The sequence below is a fragment of the Paralichthys olivaceus genome, chromosome 13 (genome assembly GCF_024713975.1).
Source record: "Paralichthys olivaceus isolate ysfri-2021 chromosome 13, ASM2471397v2, whole genome shotgun sequence".
NCBI lineage: Eukaryota > Metazoa > Chordata > Actinopteri > Pleuronectiformes > Paralichthyidae > Paralichthys > Paralichthys olivaceus.
This window is the reverse complement of record NC_091105.1, coordinates 12,058,110-12,077,910: the sequence shown is the minus strand read 5'-3', so window position 1 is coordinate 12,077,910 and position 19,801 is coordinate 12,058,110. Positions and strand designations below refer to the sequence as shown.

Sequence of the window (19,801 nt, the reverse complement as noted above, 5' to 3'; positions counted from 1 at the left end):
TCTTCTTCTGCATAATTTCATAAACAACGCATTCATGTCTATTTATTGAAGACTTTGTTAAACATGGTTTTAAAGTTACTTAACATAATGTTGACACTTTACCCCCCCCCCCAATTAGCATATATAAACATAAACTGAACGTTTATCACACTGTAATGTAGTTGTAAGTAGATAAAAGGAGTGTTTATGTGTAATCACATATTATTATGTATAATTACAGCAGTGTTATTCTATGTAATAAATCAGTCATTATATGTGTATACACCATGGTAGAGGTTACAATAAACACTGTAGTGTTGGTACATGAGTTGTTGTTATTTGTTGTTTGTATGATGTGTGTTGTTTTTGTCCTGTCAGGCCTGTTCCCGGGTCTCTGTCCTCACTGTTGCATCTACGAAACCGACAGAGACAGCCTCTGCCTGCCTCCATGCCTGGAACACTGCCAGACCCAACCATGCCTGGCTCCTCTGCTGTGCTGATGCCTGTGAGTACAACAATGGAGCGCACAGAGCACATGCACTCACGGGCGCACTCACACATGCAGAGGCAAATCTCATTCACTCGCGCCATACGTGACGACAGCGTACATTAAGACATCAGATGTAGGCTTGCAGTTCCTATCACCATTAAAATAACTTGCAACGGTAAATCAGGGAAGTCATATTTTTGTATAAATGAGGTATTCAGCAAAGATGAGGGTTAAGTGTAATACACTAAGCCAGAAAGATTTAGAGGAGCCACATTGGGAATCGGGGGAATGATAACAACCAGCGAAAGCTCCTCGTATCAGGATTCTAATGATACAACATATGTTCTCATTGTAACACAAGACAGCCCGTGTTTATGGTAAGGAAAAAAACTCCCATGTTTATTAAATTAAGAGCTAAGCGATTTTGGGGAAGATTGACGGTTCAGGAAAGGGGTGCAGGTTTGGGTGATATTTTTACACAAAACACACTTAGTGCAATTAAGGCTGTGTGTCAGATTCTAGGCCTGAGTCTCCACGGAGGACGAGAGGCGGGGGGGCTGAGGGTCAGGCATGAGGGGGGGGCTGGGGTGTGGAGCAGGGCTGTTCCCTATGGAAACCAGCACACCAGTTTAGAGTTCAGCAGCTGGGAGGCCACAGCAGCTCACACACACACGTATGCATGCAGACACTCACACAAAGGTTGCTTCTTCTTTCCTGCACATGCTGCTCTGTGAGCACTGCTCACATCATCGCCTGGCATCAGGCGACCTCTCACCCCTGTCAGCCTACCCAGCTGATTTCCTCACATTCAGGTCTGAGCTGTGACACAGGACCACACCGGCCAGGGTCAGTCAGGGGCAGGCAAGAAACACACAGATAAGCCCCCTTTAAACAGAGATCCCTCTATATTACCATTTAGAAGACCCCCTCGTTATGCCACGTTTGCTTGTTTACCCTGAACCAAAGAAAGTGTGTGATTTTAGATAACAAGCTGGCGTGTCCACAATCAGAGGCGTGTGTTGGTGTCCTGTCCCGCCATGTCGGCTCTTACTTACTGACGTCGATCTGACTCTTACTCTTACTTCCTCCACTGTCTGTATAACTGCAAAACAACAATGCCCACGCCATTCCATGTCCATACCTTCTACACAGAACAGCAAGGCAGAACAAAGGCAGAACAAAGGCAGAACATTCCCGTGTTGAATGGGTTATATTAAAGGGTCTGCAGACATTGAGTTGACAGATTCACCTTGATGACACATATTGAATCAGGAGGGGCTGAGGTTTGATGTGTTAGTTAGACTGACACTCAGCACACGATTATCAGAAACACACACACCCCTGTTGCACCGGCTTCCTGTGTTAAGTCCCTCCGCGTTGGCTTCCTGTTTTGGGTCAGCTCCAGTTATCATCACACAGAGCTGTGCACAGGGCAGCCTGTCATGTGAAATCAAGCTCTCATGCGTTCTCATCTCATCCCACATAGTCTCACCCTGTTTCAGCTACAGCTGTTTTTATAAAAGCTGTGACAGCATCTTGTTAAGCCCTGACAGTGATAAGACACACAGCAAATTATAGCTAAATGAGCCGTTGTAATTGATTCATCTTGTATAAAAAAGGTTTTGTGCTGTAGGAATAATACATCTACACTTCTGATGCATGAGTGTTCTCACGGTGCTGTGATCTTCAGATGGAGAGACAAATGTCCATGGGCTCCAATATGATGGGCATGCAAGGACCCGCCCACAGCAACTCCTGCTCTTCCACTCACATTCCCTCCATGCACTCAGAAGCCAAACTGGTGAGTATATACATGCGTTCACATGGAAATACACCTTTATGCACTAACACACACACACACACACACACACACACACACACACACACACACACACACACACACAAGCGCACACTCACACGAGCTCAAAGTGTTGCAACTCTCTTTTCCACTGCTCTGTGCCAGCAAAGCTGTGCTCTTAGGTCTGTGTGGATTTCATCATTTGGTGTGTAATCAAAGCTGTGTCTGAACCTGCCAGTGCTGCACTGGAGACTCTGGCTGGAATAAAGGGCCCTTTATGTGGTTGTGGCTGGGCTGCCCACCGACTGCCTGATGTATATCTTAATGTACAGAACATGTTCTGTAGGTCCTGCAACTTGTTAGCACTAGTTTAACACAGCAGGGAAAAAATCAAATGACCTCATCCTTCACAAAGCAGGCAGTTAGAGCGGTGGGAATGAGACGTAGCTGAGGGAAGAGAAAGACAGAGAGGAGACAGGTTTTGGGAGTGAAGGAGTTTAGAGAATGACTGAAGAGATAGAGTCCTTCCACTCCAGTCCGGTTTTGCACGCTACTACTGTTATAATAAAAAATCCCTTAGACTTGAAATATACCCCTAATTAATGTCAAATGTTTAAACAATTACACTCGAGGTGATACGAGCTGATAAACACTGTGGCAACATGAGTGTCAGCCAGCCTTTGTTTTCAAAATAAATAACTTTGAAAATGGAAAAAAAAAGTTTCCTAGAAATAAGAGTGTCATGACTTGGATATCAAAAGAATCACAAACCATAATGAAAAGCATTGGCCGTTCTTTGTGTTTGGAAAGGTTTGCTGATAGCCACGTTTGCTGGACAGAAACATCTTGTGGAGAGGGAGAGAGAGAGAGAGAGAGAGGAGGTAGCAGAGGTCATTAGAAGAGTTATTGCTCTGATAGAGGAGAGCGGGAGTATTCCCAGGGCATTTAATTCTCCCTCTTCCTCCTGCTCTCTCAAGATTGATCGTCTTTGTAGTCTTTTGAATCTCTTCAGCTGTTCCTATGGTAACACGCTGGGGTAACACAATATTAGTGTATTAGGCTTATCTCTCCTCTGGCCGTCATCCAGACACATCTTGCTCTTTTTTCTCCTCCTATCTATGTAATTGAATTGTAAATGCTCTGTTAGGCCTCCCATAAACATATGCAGTCACTAAATGGCTACAGGCCCCTGGACCGTGCAACTTTCTGGCTAGTTGGCCATTCAGACACGAGGCCCGGCAACCAAATGTGGATCAATTCAGATTCCGCTCCCTGATGTCTGAATGCAACTGATGGAATTCCTTGATTGTGGACAGAAAGTGAGAGACTAATTGTGTTATCGGGGTGCGATCTCCAGCGCGGGTTTCATAAGCATAGACGGGGTTTCTAATGTCTGTAATATCCGCGCCCGGGCCGGGTCGATAAATACGGCCTCGCTATCGGATAACTGGGCCATGATCAGGCCCATGTGTCCCCTGCGACGTTCTCAATCCGGCTCTAATCGCATTACCCCAACCATGTTGACTTTCCGCCAATGGGAAATCTCCGCACTGTAACCCCACACCCCCGAGGCATGGACCTGGATAGACTCTTGCTGCTCAGCGTTTACATTGTGAGAGGGGGATTGAGTGGGACTTTGATAGACATGAAGGAAACTGATAGACAGGCCGAGTGAGCAGGGGAGTTGAAAGGAGAGAGACAGTATCGATATTGTGAGACACCAAACAGTGAATCAGAGTGAGAAACTAACTGGAAGGATTGTTTGTGAGTGACATGAAAGGACTTATGCTTGGCCTGGTTTCCTGTGCCCCTCTCCATGTGTGCATGCATGTATGCCCATATGTTTGCGCTTGTGATTGTTTGATTTTTGTGGTAAATGGAGGCCTCGGTTGCAGGATTAACCCTCCCCTCCCAGGGAAAGCCACAGCCTTGGCTAATGAAGGCTAATTGATTTTGTGGTGGGCCAGAGCAGCACAGAGGCCTGTCTCTGGTGTAAATAGTTAATGAGCCGAAGGACTGATGTGGCCCCTTGGGGACCCATATCTAGCTGGAAGCTCTCTGTTTGTGCTCTCTGAGCCAAAGACTGTATCTGCATCCACGTCCATCTTTGTTCTCCTCTATCGCTGATTTTCTCCTTTAAGTGCCATCATTAAAGAGTTACAGAGAAGCCCAATGGTGCAGTAACTGACTCGTATGCTCTTCCATATGCTGCTTCTAGCTTGTTGTTTGGGAGCGTTGCTGAGATTTTAGTGTTTCATTAGGTTTTAGTTCAAGTGCTTTTTTTCCCCTTCTCCTGAAGGACTGGGTGCTCACTGTGCCGGGTGTGGTCGCGTTCTGCTCTGTTGTGGTCTGGGGAATAGAATGGTGCGTGTTGTGTGCTGGAGGTTGTGGGATAGTTGACCCTCGCAGCGTGGAGGAAACGTTGCAGAGGGGAGGCCAAGTTCCACAGCGAGCCGGCCAAAGTCTCACGTCACCGCTCAGAGCCAGTTCTCCACAGTGCCTCGCAAACAGACATGCAGACACACACCACACACACACACACACAGCCTGCTCCAGCTCTGTGTCGTCCTCCTTGCACCGTTTCAGATAGAAAGCCACAAACACACGTACGTACCCTTACAGACAGCATGGCATTTTAAAACATGTTACAACGCATGCATACGTGGAGATTCACATGCTGTTAAAATTCACATATGAACCATGTATTGTCCTGTGAAAACCTTCCTCTCCTCCTCAGATGAATTGATATGTTTGTTTGTGTGATGAAAGACTTTCACTATTGTTTGTCATCTGTAACAAGGAAAGGCCCAAACAGACCCTTATCAAGCTGGTTGTAAATAACATCTGTGAGTACAAACTATGGGATATGAGTCAGCTCATGTCAGTGGAGCTCTTTTCAAAAAAGTGGTGCACTTTGATTTGGTCTTCGTCTCTCTCTTTAAATGAGCTCCATGCTTTCCACACATCCATGCTGCACTGCTAATTTCAGACAGAGGCGCCTTGAAACAGTTTGGTATTGGTGCATGAAAATGTGTTATTTATTATCTCCCGATATCTGTTGTTTACATTGTTACTAAGGACAATAAATGTGTCACTAAGCATCAGGCTAGGTGCTGAGTTTTTTATGAGGTAAACAATACTATATGTTCCTTCATTGCAGCTCTCTTGGCTGTGGAGCTGGCACTAGATGGGTGGATGACATAATTCCTGGCATGCTCTAAATGTGCTCCTTTTTACTTGAGGAGGGGAAAAAAACAGAGCGTCTCTTAAAGAAACATTTCATAGGACACAGGAGGACCAATAATCAAAGTGTTTCGAGCACGCTAATTCAGCTTTTTACATTTCATTCACGCGACCATTACTGTTTTTATGTTTTGGTCTGGTTAAAGAATCGCAACAGGCGTTTGGGTCAATGGACTTAAAGATCAAGTTTGGCTCTTAACAGTGAAAAAATGAGAGTTATGAACATATTCTGTTCAGAAACGCCGTGAAGCAGCCACAGATGTGCCAGTTTTAAACCCAGCTACACAGTGATTGATTGAGCGATTAGCTCACTATGAAGTCATTTGTAAGCAGTTAAGCCATTAGCGTACGTGGTTACCCTGTTACGTGTTCCATTCAGTTTCTTCAGCTGTAGTAGGGAAGCACCTCTGGCTAAACCTTCCTTTGTGAGGAGGAGCAGAGCACACACAATAGGAATTCTAACTCCAGGTTTTGTAAGCAACATCTGTATGAATGGTGGCATTGTCAGGGTATGATGTCATCGGAGAGAGACGGTGAGCTAAGAGCACAGCTGAATGTGCACGCTGCACAGAACTCTAGAATATGTGTGTAGTAGTCTACTGTATGTTTGTGTGTTTTTTCATGGTGTGTATGCAAATGGTTCATTTTCAGTGCATTGGCAAACTCTGGTAGTCATTGTTCTGAGAGTCCAAACACATCTGTGGACTAAGTGGGCTAAAACAAACCATGAATTTAGAGTTTGCACGTTGAGTTTTTGATTCAGATCTGTTATGTACATATGCATGGTTAGTTGGGTAAACATGTGGATGTGGGATAAACAGCGGTCAGAAAGGGACGCTGGACACATGGCAAGATACGCTGACTATAAAGTTATGTAAAGACAAGGTTAAATGTCTGTGTGACAGATGCAAAGAAAGTTTATGTAGATGATAAACACATGTTGTTTCTTCCATTGCCATGGAGGCGAGTGCAGGACTGAGGAGCTGCAGGATCAATGTGTGTCCTCCAGTTTATCAGTGTTGGACACGGACCAGAGAGGGGCCCCTTTCTCTCACTGCCTCCACAGTGCTGCCATTGCTTAAGTGTTTGGTTTGTCAGAACCAGATTCATTTTGTATACAGTATAGCCAGTCAAAACTAAATGGACATGCTATATGGTTTCAGTTGCAGTAATTAACAGTGTTCAACCACAATTAACCACAAGTAAAACATTTACAAACAACTGTTTTATAGGTATTTTTACCATTCACACAAAAGTGGAGTCTGCAGCTTTAGCTCCACACATAGCATTGCATCACAAGAGGTGTTGCTGTCTTTTATACTCCCCTTAATTATGGAAACATCTGTCACTATGATGCAATACGATTCAACTGTCTCCAAAAAAGATCATGAAGTAAAATTAACCCTTTCTAAAACAGCGACAACCACAAAACTGAACATTATAACCTTCATGAAGGAGGGTTTGTTTTGATGCTGTTTTATTAAACTGCATTAGTTTGATAGGTAGGTATTCATAACTGAGAGTACTGCAAAACACAATCGACGAGATAGTCGCAAATTCACATTAATGTGTCAACCTGGCAGAAGATAAAGAAAATGCATCATAATTTATGAGATTTATTTTCTAATTTGTTAAGTAGCTACTTACTACATGTTGACCCATTCAGAGAATCATCTATAACATCAATCAGACATTATATTAAAGTGACAGGCAGAAATGCATATGAAATTCACACATATATATTAAAAATGTCAACAAGGAGTGAGTTCCCCTTTCATTTGATAACCTCCTGATTGAAATGAGGGGACTCTAATGCCTGAGCAATAACTGAAATTCAAAGCTGCCATTGTAAAGTTGATAAACACGTTTATATTTAAGTTTTGAGTGTGTGAGTGTGTGTGCATGTAAGCTTGAGCTGTGTGTATGCAGCGGGGTTATGGTTGAGGGTGGCAGTTGTGGCGCAGACTGTCACATCTGTTTGTCTTTGGATGACCGCGTGTTGTTTTAGGTGTGCTGATGGGAGGTGTATGTGAAGACCATTTGGTCATGGTTCAGGGCCTGTGAATAGGACGGGGCTCCGGCAAAGCTAAGCTTGGGTAAACCAGCTGCCATCCCTGCACGGGCCAGACGGGACTGGTGCGGCCACTTTTAGACCCCCGGGTGCCTGGAACGAGAATGAACTCCAAAACAACCAGTCAGGGACCGGAGAGATGTTTGGAAAAAAGTCTGATGTGTCAGAGAGTCGAGCTGATACATTTGAGTCAACATCCACTGGATACTACCTCATCTCTGAAACCCGTTCATGCTCACACGATGAAGCTGTTTATGTTATCTCTCTTCTTGAATGGGAGAACGGAGTGCCTCTCATACGTTTCAACCTTTTGGATTTGTGTTGTGTTAATTCATTTATTAATAGAATAAGACAAGAAATATAAGAAATGTGAGACAAGGAACAAGGTCTGAATGAAAACTTAAAACACGAAATCTGGTTTCAATTCATCCAATATACAATCACTACAGGTATTTTATATTAAGCATCTTTGAAATAATGTTATATTGAAGTCATCCCGTTCAAGTTACTTTTATTAACATGATCATGTATAATTTGTTACTTCTCCACGGATGGAGACACATGTTAGTGGTTGTTATTGCTTTCATGCTTTGTCTGTGTCACTCAGAGAAATTCTATGTCTTCAACACTGTGACAGGGGCTGTAGCGATAACCATGTCGGCTGCACCAGAGCAGGACTTTACAAGAAAGGGAACAGTGGGGATATCCAGACTGGAGTCAGAGGCCCATCCATTAACTTGACAGGGTGGACATGCTGCCAAGAGTATGAGCGCATGCTTTTGGAGCATGCTCCTCGGTGGGCGTGTGTCTTGCTGCGCCCATGCCGCCTCGGTTCCTCCGTGCACCACCAGAGCGTCTGGCCCTGGCAGAACAGCCAGTCTATGTCCATCTCCCCCCTGTCTGTGTCTGGAACCACAGGGAGGCTCTGTTCGGCACCGGCTCCGATCCGCTTGGACCAGAGCTAGAGAGAGGAGAGAGGGGGCGACATTAAAGCCCAGAGCTCCCATCAGACTGTCTGCCTCGCTGTTCCCCGAGGAAATCAGTTTAACAGTCCCCAGCTCTTGGCAAGCAAGAGGGAGAGGGGGTGGAGGAACAGGGAAGAGGTGTGTGTGAGAGAGCGAGAGGGATGAGGGGTGGGGGGGTTACTGGCTCTCTGGGCGAGTGGGAATCTAATAAAATTGAACTAATGGGGGGTGTGGAGTTTTAGGGGACTGAGAGTGGGTTTTGCAGGCAGGCACTGGTGGGTAGTGGTGGTTGTGGAGATGAGGAGGATGGAATTAGATCCTCTGAGTCAAACTCCTGCTTTCATCTGCAGATGGTGAACCCATGTCGGGTTTAGAGTTTTAGTTCGGGGACCTGGGCCTACAAATCACTCTGCCAGGAAAGTTACAGCTATAATACAGTATATCATGCAATTAGAAATACTGTCCACATACACGTGATCAGTTAACAAGCTGCTGTGTTGGTATAGTGCAAACAAAAGGCTGACGGAGACAGACAGAAGCGCTAATGTTTCTCTGTGGAGCCTTTAATGTGAAGCAGAAGATCTCCTCTGGAAACTGTGATCTTTTTGCACTTAAACTGTGACTCCGCAGACTGGTTAAATCTTTCAAACCTGCTGCAAGGCGCCAGAGGGACACAGGTCCCCTGATAGAACACTGCTCCACTTTTAAGGGGAAATAAAAGTGCTCACCCTGACCTCGCCAGGTTTGATTTACCCATCCTGAGGCAGGCGTGGTCTCTTCCCTTTGTACCTGCTCCGTGCTCTCGCTTTCTCCTCCCAGGGTTAATAGACATGAAGTCATATGGCGAGGAGAAACCTGAGTGTGTTTTCAGGATGTGCCCAGAGCACTCACTGGGACATCACTCAAAGACCGCCGTGTCAGAGAGGAAGTGGCCATTAATAAATATCATTAATGGGTGATTACCTGGTATCCCTGAAACCACATAAATGAGAGAGGCCTAAAACTGGAGTGGGAGTGGATGGGTCACAGGGCAAAGGTCTGAGAGGCGATAGCTCCCCTCTGGGCAAAATATGGCCAAATCAGGAACGGTGTGTTAACAATGGAAAATCAATAGCTCTACTACTTTCAGTACACTGTCAGAATGCATGAAATGTGGTGTCAGTGGCATGTGATTACAGATATATTGGCTGTGTGTTCATACATTTACCTCAGAGGAGGCTGCAGGCTGGACAGTGGTAGGACAGGCAGTGGGCCATCCCGTCCCTGGGTGCACTGCACTGCCAAAGGCCAACACCTGCGCTGATTTAATGACTGTTTTCTGTGGTGGCCATGTTGCTTCAGGAGAAATGCATATGTATGTGTGTGTGTTATTAGAGTAAACTGCACATGGTGGTTAAGTCCATGTGCTTAGCACAGTCTGGGAAAATACAACCATGTGTTTTAGAGTCATTAGGGAGCTGATGAAGGTGTTTGAGAATCACAGCCTGCTCATCATCACTTTGCTAACGTCCCCCAGTTGCGTCACTGTGGTTCTGGATACAAAGACTTAAGTTTTGGCCACACTTGGTTGAGCTGAGCTGTGTCGCCACTCCAGATGGAGCAGGAGCAGGGACCTGTACAGATAGCTTTTGGGAATACGCTTTTATCGAGGTAATGTGCTGTAGCTCATTCTTTAAACTCTGTTGTTTAATTTGTGTGAGCTGATGCTACACCTGCCAATTATTTATGTAGTCTGTATTTTGCATATTGTATTTTCTTGCTGTGTCCTTCAGGTTGTTACGTTCAATAGTTTTTACTAAAGATATTATATCTTGGTTTAACAATTTAAATATCTACTTGTGTTGCCTCAAATTTTCTTTGATGAATAGTTTATGTCAGTTATCGGAGCGAGCACGGCCCTTTTCGTTTGTCTTTTCTTCTCTATCCTGTTGTGAAGATCAGTACTAGGGCTTGTGTAGAGGCCCCTTCAGCTCTGTGACCTGCCTCTGTACTCCGACACTCTCGGGCCTCTTCGGATGCAGGCTAATTCAATTAATAAACAGATAGCCCTGCTGTGCCAGCTGGATGTCTCTCACAGACACTGATAAACGAGCACTTGCCGTCTTGGGCTGATGGTGTGTTTGTGTGAGGAGGAGACACGAGAAATCATCTTATCTCCCTCTCTCTTTCTCTCTCTCTCTTCCTCTCACTGCCACCCTTCACCTTCCTTTACCCTCTCTGTCCTCCCCCCAGTGTGCCTCGCTGGTTGACAGGAATTCATGCAGCACCAGCCGCCCCAGATGAGCATCTTAACCACACACAGACAACTTTACAAGGGTCACAAAAACAGAGTGCAGAGGCAAACAGGCAGACAGCGGATTCCCCTGGCTTGTGTTCATTCAAGCGATTGCCTGTTTTGCGAGTGAGTGGCAGGAGATTGTCAAACTCTGATTGGTTTCCATTTTAACAAGGGGGGTGGGCCTCACCTCTCGGGTGCTGACTGACAAGCAGAAGACTGAAGGGAAGGTGTTCAGTGAGAGCTGTCAGACTCAGATTACATCCTGTGATAGATGGAGTATGCTCTTGTCAACTCTGCTGGCGATGATGTATATTTGTAAGCTCATTTAAATCTATTTTCTTTTTTAGCAAAATGTCAGCCAGCGGTGTGTGCTGTTTTTGTGTGCATTTTTATTTTTTACCTTGTATAGATAGATCTGAAAAAACTGTTGTCTTCTCGCTGCTGCTTGTTACACTCAGGAAGTCTAACTGTGATGCCGTGGACAGCTGCAGTCCTGAGGCTGCCCGCTGTGTGTTAGTTTTGACCCTGTGGTATTTTAACTCCTGTCTCACTGGTCATGAAGAGGAAGGGCTGTGGCCCCTGAGAGTTCTGCTGCTGAGGCTGTGGTGAAGGCAGCATGCAGGGTTTGATCAGATGGGGATACTATTAACAGCAATTTTTAGAAAGTGGGACAACATATGAAAACAAAATAACGAAGTTCCGGTAATGCCGCGATATGTTACTATGTCAGGCATCTAAGCAGAAACTGTACTCAGCCAAAACAGGCTTGACAAGGTCATGAATTCCCTGTGCTGGTTTCATGTGCATTTCAGTGTTGAAAAAGAAGTAAAGACACCACTGCCTGCAAACCCTGATACAAAAACATATGTAATCTGTAAATATAATGCAAACCATGTAGAGTATGCTATTTTTGTAACCGTCCCATTTCTAAAATGATTTATTTGACCCTGTCTCCTCTCTCCTGGTAAAAAGCTTTCCACTCATGCAGTGTGTGAGAGAGGAGGAGTGAGGAGCCGATGTTGTGCTCTGGCTGGGCTAGCGTTGTGATCCAGACCAGCTGGATGCCATTTCCCTATGGGAATCATGAATGTAAAGGTTGTTAAAAGATATGGAGCCTTGGACACAGCGTGGACTTACTGACAGCAGCTGGGTGGAGGGGGAAGGGAGCTGAGAGAGGAAAGCGAGCACTGGGAAAGAGAATAGAAAACTTTGTGGAATTCACAGCAGTGGCCTTGAAAAGGAAGCTTTGTTTTCAGTTTTGCTGCTTACTTTTTTTTTTTTTTTACAAAAGATGAATTAAAAAGTTCAACTCTCAACTGTTATTCCTCTAGTGGTGAAAATCTTAATAAGCCATGTCAGGGGGAAGATGTGTGGTTTTTTAAATGTTTTGTCTACAAGAGGTAAAGTCTGAGGACATATTTTGTGGGTTATGATTTTCTTCTGGTCTCACAGTTTTCTTCATGTGATGCCCACAAAAACAGACCCTTGACAAGAGATGCATTCAGTAAACACGACAACACAAGTGCACCTTCAGTGAGACTTTCTCTGGTCTCGCTGCCAGGCCGCTCAGAGTCAGTCTGGGCTAAGTAGACCACACGGTTAAAGCAACAAACCCCCTGCTGGGTCAACAGTGAGGGAGCAGTCTGAGGCTCACACCTTACCAGGGAAATCATCTCATAGAAGACACACACATGCACACACCCAAACGTGCCCAGCAGAGAGAGAGAGGCTATTAGGAATATGAAGAGGAGGGATGGCAATCATGGAAGGTAAAGAGGGAGAGGGAGAGTGACAGGACTGAAGGAGAGACAGAGGACACTCTAAGTGGCTTTGATTTGTTCTCCTGACATATGGATTTATGAAGCCATTCATCATCTCATAGTCAGCACATAAACCCACTCTGTAACTATTGATCATCAGCACACTGATAAATGAGAGCACATACAAAGAATACTCAGAGAGTATAATGCTAATCATTACTTTTTCTTTTCATTTTGTCAACCCAGAGGCTGAAGGCTGCACTTTCACACCACCCCGGTGCCATCGCCAACGGCAACATGAACTCTATGGGCCACATGATGGAGATGATGTCATCGCGGCAGGAGCAAAGCGCCCACCATCACATGCACTCGCACCCGCACCAGCACCTGCAAGCTCCTCCTCACGCGTACCAGCACCACGGCCACCACCACCACAACCAGGGCCACGGCCAGGGCGGACACCACCACCCGCAGGGACACAACCCGCATCACAACTCCCACAATCCCCACCTCCATCCTGGTCACCCACACCAGACCTCACCGCACCCTCCAATGCACTCTGCTTCACAGGTAAGAACATTCCCAGCAGAGCAGAGGCTTTTAGATGGCCCAAAGACGAAGCCACAAGTTCAATAACACATTAACTACACTACACAGTAAAATCTCTCATATAGCTAGGAGGCCTCTGTATATGTACCATGACGAAAGGAAGCAAGACTTAGTAATCCTCTGAGCATTTTAGCTATTAGTGGTTTGGTGTAGAAATAGAGCTGTAATCATCACTGTAAGTCAGCAGACAAACACTTTTTCTCTTGCTGCAGCAATGACGCCAAGTAGTTTCCTGGCAACCGTCTTAAAGCTTACTTTTTCCTTTAAGATTGGTCAGCGACAGGTCAGTGTCAGATGCCCGCCATGGAGGGAAGGGGTCATGAAGAGGCCATAAAAATGCTATTATAAAAGATGTTCAGGAGTGTCGGTTGGAAACTATGCTCCACGCCCTCCTCCATCACTGAGCTGCCATTATGTGAACTCAGTCTGCTCCAGGTGCAGAAGACATTTTTATAAATGCTGGTCCTGATGGTGAACAGACAACCTTGGCTAATAGTCCTGGAACAAATCTTAGCTGTGAATATATTGGGTTGAAAGTTAGAAAGTATCGCTCACAGCAATAAAAAATAATATGATGTGAGACACTTTGTCCCTGCATTGTCTGACGCCCTCTGCAACACCGAGCGCTCTGAGTGAAGGACAGTCCGACATCCACGAATGCAAATCACTTTATGTTCCAAATGTACCATTAAGGCATTAAAACAACACTCTCTGTATGCACAGCGGCCATTAAAGCAGCTTGTATTTTCCATGGTTCTCATAAAAATGGTAATGACCTGAAGACTGAAAACACTTGACCTTGCCAAGGATATGTCAAGATCTGTCAGTGCATGTACGGTTTTAGAAACAGGCCTTTTTAACTGAGTCTGCTGGTGTTATTCTGAGTGGAAGTGGGCGTTGGAAAACTGCCTCCTGACACCTCTTTAACAAGGTGGGCATGCTGGTGAATCAGCCCAGTCACTCACTCAGTCAATCCTGACGCCCCCACAACCCAGAGCATGTGGCACAACCAGATGTTGTTTTTGGGGAAGTTGCCAGACATGGAATAGATGCAGGAGGTAATGTATAGATGCTTGTTTAGAGGCAGGAGGCTTTGAGGTCAGTGGAGTGGTGACAACTGTAAAACAGGTGTGTCAGAGCAGTTACACGTCTGTGTGGACGGTGGCCGACAGACACGGCCTCATCAGAGGAGCTCTGTTGCTGATGCTGACACTCTTTCCCTGTGTTTCAGATGTCACCTGCGACCCAGCAGATGCAGCCCACGCAGACGCTGCAGTCTCCACCCCCCAGCGGCGGGCGGCGCAGGCGAGTAGTGGACGAGGACCCGGACGAACGTCGGCGGAAATTTCTAGAGCGGAACAGAGCAGCGGCAACAAGATGCAGACAGAAGAGAAAAGTGTGGGTGATGTCGTTGGAGAAGAAAGCTGAAGAGCTCACTCAGACCAACATGCAGCTTCAGGTACAGACTCAGTCCAGGTCTCATGACATTATCTTTTTTTTACTAATAATAATGATGATAGGTTTGACTGATATCAGATAATCAAAGCAGCAGACATGAAGATATCCTGACTTCTAATCCCTAGTGAGGGTCAAGCTCCAAAAACACTGGGTCTTACAATTTCCATATTTCAAGTGAATGTCCCCAAATTGTTCCAAACATTCTCAGTTAAAATTGAAGTGTCAAACCCAGTCCACACTATAAAATATACCTTCTGATGAACACACAAATATCTTTCCATCCATCGTGAGCTTGAGCCAATCCCAGTTGACATAGGGTGAGAGGCAGCGTACACCCCGGACAGGTCGCCAGTCTTTCAAATGTTCGGAAGATATATGGGAAATACATTAATACATGGATAATAACATTGTCAAATAATGTTGTAAAGTAGTATCGCCTGTTTAAATGCGGATTCCATATTTTCCTTGAATTTCAGAATGAAGTGACCATGCTAAAGAACGAGGTGACCCAACTCAAGCAGCTTCTCCTCACACACAAGGACTGTCCCATCACCACTATGCAGAAAGAGTCCCAAGGTTACCTCAGTGAGTAGCTCAAACATAAACACACACACTTTGGGGAAATTGGCCAAAAAATGCACCTTCATCTGTGTGCCTTAGTGCTACGGTGCAGCCAGCACTGCTGTGGAAATGCTCTATAATGGTTTTGCCAGAGGAGAGGTATGAACTCCAAAGACCAAACTTTGATGGACACACAGCAACTGCCAAAACTCTTTGCTCCTACGTGCTGGTATCCAGCTCCCACGCTCTCTGCAGGACTCTTCCTTTGACATATGGGTGTTGCGCACTGTGGTAGCCGAGCCCAGGCCTGGGAGTTGGTAGTCTGATTCCCACATGAGGCCTGTTTTTCCATCTGACAGCACCTCAGTGCACAGAGGCGGCCTTGATGCAACGTGAGAAAGACGTCAAAAGGCGACACTCTGCCATCCAAGCTCTCATGGACGTCCCGGGATCTCTCTGATTTTTGGACCGTGCCTCAGCCGTGCATGACATCAGAGCCCCACCCTTTGATACGGATACCAGTGACATTTCCATGTAATTAGGATAAGGCACCTCCCTGTGTGGCTTTAGCACAGGAAAATAAGTCTCACATCCCCTTTGGCTGAATGGTTCTTTTATTCAGGAGAGAGCCGACTCCCAGACAGGGCTGGGAGAGACTTTCATCGATGAGTCTAGCTTGTGTACAGATGTCACCTTCAGTGTGTCCAGAATTCATCAGCCGTGTTTACGGAGTTTGAGTGATTCACTTTTCCATTTTTGTCTTATCCATTTCTGGCCCTTTCAGGATGACAGTTGATGAGTTAGTTGTGAATTTAGTGTCATTTGTTTGGACATAATCTATTTCTGCTAATAAAGCCATTGTTTTGCTAAAACAAAAAATTGGTCTGTGTTTATTTGGTCATTTTAAATATCACACTAGGTTTTGAAGCATCTTTACCCTCGGAAGGTCTTAGTGTATTCACTTGCACACGCACACACATTCTCTACACGTGTTGTCTATCCTCAGCCATGTCTCTACTGTCTCCTCAGGTCCAGAGAGCAGTCCAGCGGGGAGTCCAGCGCCAGCGTGCTCGCAGCAGCAGGTCATTCAGCACAACACCATCACCACCTCCACCACGACTGTAGGGGGCAACAGTGTGCATGGGCAAGCCAACCACCGCACAGACATTAACCCTATCCACTAGGGACCAGAGAGACTATAACCCCCCGGCTGTAGCCCCAAACTCCCCCCTTTTGCTCCCCTGTTTTTTGAGGGTCACCAGCTGCACATGCTGCCCCCACCCCACACACCCTCACCCTCATCCTCCCTCCATCAAGAAAAACCTCAAAGGCCTGTGAGGCTGTTCTTTATACAGTAGCTACAGTATGTATTTTTATAGACCAGCCCTATTAACGCATAAATGTTCTATGGTCTGTTGCCTCTTTCTTAATCTGCTTCTTTGTGCTAAGCAGAAAAGGAGTTTTGCTAATCTCATGCAGCAGTTAAGTGACTTTTTTTTCCCCATCGTGTAATGGTACAAATTGGACCATGGTGGTCGTGGAACCAGAGGGAAGAGACATAAGACATCATCTCTAGAAGCAAAGACTATGTCTCTGTTGGCCTGAATCACGAGTCTAATCATTCTCTATGTGTCAAGCGTGGACAGTATGACGAGTGTATGTAGCATGTGTAATCATACTGAAGACTCAGAACAAGCGAGTGGGCAGTTGCCGCCTTTAAGTCGTCTCCTGAAACCAAGTCAAACCGTCGCCATGATGTCTTGGATACAGGAATATGCAAGCAGGTGTAACGACCCCTTTTTCTTTTTCTTGAAATGTATATGACTGTTAAACTTCTCCCTGTCAGATGTAATCTCAAAGAGGGTTATGATATACAGCATGACAGTGAAAGTAATGTTGGATCAAATAGAAGCAATACATCGGAGTATTGATCATCTTCTCTACTGTGTGTCCACGTGGGGATCAGCATGGCCAAGCCACTCTGGTCCCCGAGGACATGCGGTGCTGTTACAGCCACAGAACTGTACACTGTGATACCAGTGAGGCAGCTCGGGAGTCGAAACACACTCCTCCGCTCTCCAGGACCAACTCAAGCTTTAATTATTGAGGCCTCTTTTGTGTGTGTGTGTGTGTGTGTGTGTGTGTGTGTGTGTGTGTGTGTGTGTGTGTGTGTGTGTGTGTGTGTGTGTGTGTGTGTGTGTGTGTGTGTGTGTGTGTGTGTGTGTGTGTGTGTGCATCTGGATCCACAGTTTTTGATTCAAATTCCAAATGAAAACATTTGATTGTGTACGTCTGCATAGTTTTGTGTGTGCATGTGAATTATCTTATGTATGTGCTTGTGTTTTGCTTTCTTCCTGTGCCGGACAAAGTTCAGCAGGCGCGTGTAAAGAAAGAGAAACAAAAAGAGTGAGGACGTGACTATGACCAGTTACTTTTCTTTCTTTAATGCCGGTGATTTCCAAAATGTCACAATGTGCCTGAAGTTTTCTTCAAATCTTTAGTTGGGCAACAGAACTTTTTTTTTATCATCACTTATTGTCAATACAATCAAGCATTCATCATTTATATACCCTGTTATTGCGTCTGCTGCATGTTGCTGCAGAGCAAAACCAGCTGACCAAGAGGAAAAATAACCCGTTCCATTTGACCCCTGACCTCTTCATCAATTTCTCTTGCTCCTCCTCCTCCTCTCTCTCTCTCTCTCAGGCCTCGTCTGTATTTCAGTTTGGCGTTGGATGTACTGACAATGATACCGGCCCAACCTTTTTTCTATCTCCCTGCTCGCCTTGAAACTTAATGCCTTCTCATGTCGACCACAACCTCTTCTCTCTTCTTCCCTCCTCCCTACTACCAGGAATGTCGATTCACGAGCATGATGACCACAATGCACTGTGTTTTACAGTCGGATGGATGAAAAACATCATCGTAGAGCTGTCTATGCACTTTGTCCTCTGTTGTGCCAGAGGCTAGAATAGCCATATTAAGGTCCGAGTAATTCTCAGTGATTCCCCCGACTCTTTTCACACACCAGCGAGAGACGTAACTGTGTTTGGAGAGACTGTGCCTGGCGTGCATCACACGTCTGTAGATAAAAGAAGGGAAACCTAGAGCTTGCGTTGTAGGATGACGCTCGGTCAAGGACCCAGCGGTGTTCAGTTTGAGCCATTTTTACTCTGGAAAATAAATCCAGCTCCAGTTTTATCAAAGATGAAGGATGTGAATCGAGAAGAATCTTTTTCTCCTCCTCTCACTCAAGCATTCGGGCTGTTTATACCACATCTGTGTGTGCGGTAGTGTGTGTGTTGATAAGACAGAGAAATTCTCAAGGAAAGGGCTTTGTTGTACCGACCCTTTGAACTGACTACGCTTGCCTTATCTCAACTGTTTTTATAGTATTGATTATCAGACCATTCCAAATTAACCTCTTGCATGTGAAAATATGGTAATGACCATACAACTCTTTCAACTGGAATCATCAGGAGGACATTTCTGTCTCTGCTTTCATTTTTCACAGTGGATCCAGGTTCGGATAGAGACATTTGTTACTGTGTGGGCAGACAAACAGGACAGGTGGAAGTGCAGTGTGTGTGGATTTGTGCGAGCGGTGGAGAACAATTTACCACATGTCAGTTATCTTATAACTGTATTATTTTAAATCTCAAACTATAAATACTGTACATACTGTCATTAATTTCTGTAATCCTGTACATGTAATGCAACCACCTTTCTTTTTGAAGGGAGTAAACGTGTGGTACATGTGTAAATACGTTCTGCATAGCACTTGTTGCCTTTTTTTTGTCGTATGTCGAGGCTCATTTCAACGCTTAAATAAATTGTTTATATGTAATGAAATGACAAATCCATTCTTACCTGCATAACTTTGTACATTTTTTTGTGTGTCTGTAATGACATTGTCTCTGTTTTTGTTTTGCATTTGTACAGATGTGAAAGTTATCACTGCAGTTACATTACGGTATGAAAATAAAGCACTTGTTCGGTAACATACAAACTAACTCCTGTGATTTGATGTCAGCAGTCACTTCCTGTGTCGAGAACCGGGCTGCAAGAAGAATGAGCTGAGAGACACGAGGGATGGAAGTGATGTTCAGAGTGAATGATCAGCAGCTTTTTATCGATGCTGTTCTCGAGACATAACTGCTCATTAAATACTTAGATGCTTTAAAGGTTTAGAATACTCATTAATTATTGAACCGTCTAGACAGCTTGATAGTTGCCTGATAACATAACATGACAGTTAACTTCAGAACACAAACGTGTCAAAATGCCAAATCAATACAGAGATCCTGCTGCTCATCAATGTAAATTCAGCTTTAAAAGTTACTACAATGTGAACACACAGCATGTATTAAAAAGTTTTCCATATGTTCTCTTGCCCCTATACTTTCTTCAAAGATTTGAAATCACGTTATTTTGTTTTTAGGACACATGATATCTCTTAGAGATCTTTGGGATATAATGTGATAAAATTAAATTTTATTATCATAATAAACTATATTAAATGACCACAGCAGTTTCAGTGTTATTGTTTGAGTCTCTGGATTTGTGATGGAATTCTTTTGGAGCACACT

The 19,801-nt window shown here is 44.9% G+C and overlaps 1 protein-coding gene across 3 annotated transcripts in view; it reads left to right on the top strand.

The window, feature by feature from the left end:
* Positions 1–19,221, top strand: part of creb5b (cAMP responsive element binding protein 5b) — a 45,034-nt gene extending 25,813 nt beyond the window's left edge. For all 3 annotated transcript variants that reach the window (XM_069536875.1, XM_069536872.1, XM_069536874.1), the window contains 6 exons: positions 358–484; positions 2,160–2,270; positions 12,831–13,154; positions 14,425–14,652; positions 15,128–15,236; positions 16,242–19,221. In XM_069536875.1, the coding sequence (XP_069392976.1) occupies positions 358–484; positions 2,160–2,270; positions 12,831–13,154; positions 14,425–14,652; positions 15,128–15,236; positions 16,242–16,396 (1,054 nt within the window). In that variant the 3' untranslated portion in view covers positions 16,397–19,221. The remainder of the gene's footprint in view (positions 1–357; positions 485–2,159; positions 2,271–12,830; positions 13,155–14,424; positions 14,653–15,127; positions 15,237–16,241) is intronic.
* Positions 19,222–19,801: the final 580 nt, after the last annotated feature.